A 2,600-nucleotide genomic window follows, 5' to 3' on the forward strand; every position below is an offset into this window, starting at 1 on the left:
GGGCGCGGGGCGCAGGGCGCGGGCGCGGCGGGGCTGCCCGGGAGGCCCTGACCGAGCACGTGCCCCCCGCCCCGCCCGCAGACCGTGTGCGCGCACTTCCGCCAGGCGCCCATCCCCGCGGAGCTGCGCGGCGTCCACCGCTACCTGGACAGCGCGCTGCAGGAAAAGGAGTTCAAGTACACGTGTCCGCACAGCGCCGAGATCCTGGCGGCCTACCGGCCCGCCGTGCGCCCCCGCTAGCGCCCCCGCCCCCTCGTCTGCGGCCCCATAAAAGCATCCGCGCCCAGTAAGCGTGTCCTGAGATCCAGGGGCCAGAGGCCCCGCCATTAGTGCCGCCCCCAAGTACGCACGGTGGGATGTTCAGCTCCACTTGACAGTCCAGAACGGTGGCCCATCCCCCCGCGCTGAGCCAGAGCACAGGCTCGGGCTTCCTGCAGTCGCCCTGCGCCTCGGGGACTGGATTGGGCTCTCAAACCAGTCAGGCCGGGCGGGGTGGGGCGCCCTGGATGGCCAAGGAGGGTGGGGAGCGGAGCCCCTCGGAGCCCAACCTCGGGGATCGGATGGGTGGGGAGTGGCCCACATTCCTCAGCCCTGCCAAAGGCAGGAAGACAACCCCCCTTCCTGCAGGGGGCTTCAGACAGCCCTGTGCGCACGGTGCTGGTGGTTCAAACACGTATCTGCACAGAACGTCCTCCTGTGTGTATTCTCGTGTGGGGCACCTGTGGCCATGTCCAGCCTTGCTAGAACGTGGAAGGGTGGGAGCAGTGTCACAAGCCTTGGGGAGCCCTGGGCCTGCTTGCTGGGCCTCTCTCAGCTCCTGCGCTGGCCAGGTAGGAGTAGATGGAAAGGTCTGAAAGAGCTGGCAGCCCCCAGACCCAGGAAGAGGAGCCTGGTGCATCTGTTTACAGCCTGTGGCCCCATGACCAGAGTGCAGACCCCACGGGGGTTTCCTGATCCCCTCCCAGGCCAATTCCCAGGAATCAGAGCCTGGCCAACACCTCCACCTGAGCGATTCTTTTATTTGATGAAGAGACTTGAGAAGTAGCCTCATTCTTGCTTGGCAGCAGAACAATTAGGTAGAGGTGGGGGTGGAGCTTCCACTGGGGGGCTCAGGGGCTCTCCCTCCCCTCACAAGCAGGCTCCTAGCAGGGCCACAGTTTTTGCTACACCATCAGGATTCATCAAAATCTACACCACCAGCTGGTTTCTTACTAGGAAAGAAGAGTGAAGATGTGAGGGTGTGGGGGAGGGACAGGGGTCCAGGGTTGGACCCTGGGCACAGGCTGGAGTGGGTAGGCGGGTACCTCTTGAAGCCGGGGTTGATGAGGGACTCTCCTGGACACCGTCTCCTGACTCCAGGTCCGGGGCCACCCCTCTGGGGATCTGGGTCTGGGGGAGAACATGATTGGGGGAGGGTCTCCTAAATCCACAGCACCCCTGGCCACGACCCTCTCTGTATAGATAGACAGATCTTCTCTCTGGAGCTTGAGGCTTGTTCTGGGGAAACTGAGTTCCACAGGAAAGAGCACAGCCCCAACCCAAGTCACAGGTTGATACACCTTACCTGGTAAGAAGAGCTGAGGCCCCGATGGTCGGGGGGTCTTCCTGGGGCTGGCGGCTGTTTCTTCTGCAGCTGGAGAAGAAAGCCAGTGGACATCCCACTCGGTGCCAGGAGTAGGGGCATTAGCAGGGGGACCCTAGTGAGGGTGTGGGGTACCCTCTCCCCACCCTACCTGCTAGCCGCCGCTCCAGGCAGCACACACGCTCTGCCAGGCCCAGGGTTAGCGCCTGCAACCTGGGAGCTGCCTCTGCACTCGGCACCTTGGAGAGGTCAAAGGCCAGCGCTGAAGGACCCCCTGAAAGGGTCAGGGATGCTCCATCCTCCTGTAGGGTCAGAGTCACAGCTTCCTGTTTGCAGGCTGCCCTGGGAGAGAAGAGGTGCTGAGTGCTGTGGCCAGACCCACCCGCTCCCCACGTGCCCTTCCTCCACGCATTGGGCTCACCTGAACCGGGGGGTGATGTCCTCAGCCGCACTCAGGCCAAAACGGTCTTTCTACAGGGCACAGGGGCTTGTCACCAGATACCTGGGACCCTAGACCCACCGGGGGACACCCCAAACCTGCCCGACGCCGCAGCCACCTGGGATCTCACCCAATTTTAGGACCACAGCTACAGGGCGGGGAAAGCGGGTGCTTTCCCTTCTAGGGAATCCCAGACCCCCTTCACCCCACAAGTGGCCCGGGCTGCAGGTAGGGGGTGTTGCAGGAGCCCTGCTACCCACGAGGGCCGCCAGGCTGTCCGGCGTGAAGCAGGTGCTCCAAAGCTCCGCGGCGTCCGTCACACTGGGGAGGGAGGGACAGTCAGGCGGGACCGCCCGCAGAGCTCTCGCCTGCCCACCTCCCCGCGACCCCCACTCACTAGAGATTGAAGTCGCCGCGGTTCCCGTCCCCGCTTCCCTCCCCCTCGCAGTAGCACACGAAGCGGGGCGGCCCGGGGCCCGGCGGCAGCGTGCAGAGCGGCGGCGACTGCGGCGGCGGTACCGTAGCGGTCGCCGGGTCGGGGACCCTGGCGGGCGGAGCTTGGGGCCGGGAGGGGCGGGC

At 65.0% G+C, this 2,600-nt stretch overlaps 2 protein-coding genes across 2 annotated transcripts in view; one reads left to right on the forward strand and one right to left on the reverse strand.

The window, feature by feature from the left end:
• CLIC3 (chloride intracellular channel 3) overlaps positions 1-240 on the forward strand; it is a 2,491-nt gene extending 2,251 nt beyond the window's left edge. Inside the window, exon 6 of the mRNA XM_008576513.1 lies at positions 57-240. Within this exon, the coding sequence (XP_008574735.1) occupies positions 57-240 (184 nt within the window). The remainder of the gene's footprint in view (positions 1-56) is intronic.
• Positions 241-999: 759 nt separating this feature from the next.
• Positions 1,000-2,600, reverse strand: part of LOC103593517 (chromosome unknown open reading frame, human C9orf142) — a 2,963-nt gene continuing 1,362 nt past the window's right edge. The window contains exons 2-8 of the mRNA XM_008576514.1: positions 2,419-2,578; positions 2,282-2,342; positions 2,004-2,053; positions 1,734-1,924; positions 1,565-1,633; positions 1,305-1,389; positions 1,000-1,211 (exon numbers count right to left, since the gene is read on the reverse strand). Of these exons, the coding sequence (XP_008574736.1) occupies positions 1,172-1,211; positions 1,305-1,389; positions 1,565-1,633; positions 1,734-1,924; positions 2,004-2,053; positions 2,282-2,342; positions 2,419-2,578 (656 nt within the window). The 3' untranslated portion in view covers positions 1,000-1,171. The remainder of the gene's footprint in view (positions 1,212-1,304; positions 1,390-1,564; positions 1,634-1,733; positions 1,925-2,003; positions 2,054-2,281; positions 2,343-2,418; positions 2,579-2,600) is intronic.

This window comes from Galeopterus variegatus, unplaced genomic scaffold, assembly GCF_000696425.1.
Source record: "Galeopterus variegatus unplaced genomic scaffold, G_variegatus-3.0.2 Scaffold1360, whole genome shotgun sequence".
NCBI lineage: Eukaryota > Metazoa > Chordata > Mammalia > Dermoptera > Cynocephalidae > Galeopterus > Galeopterus variegatus.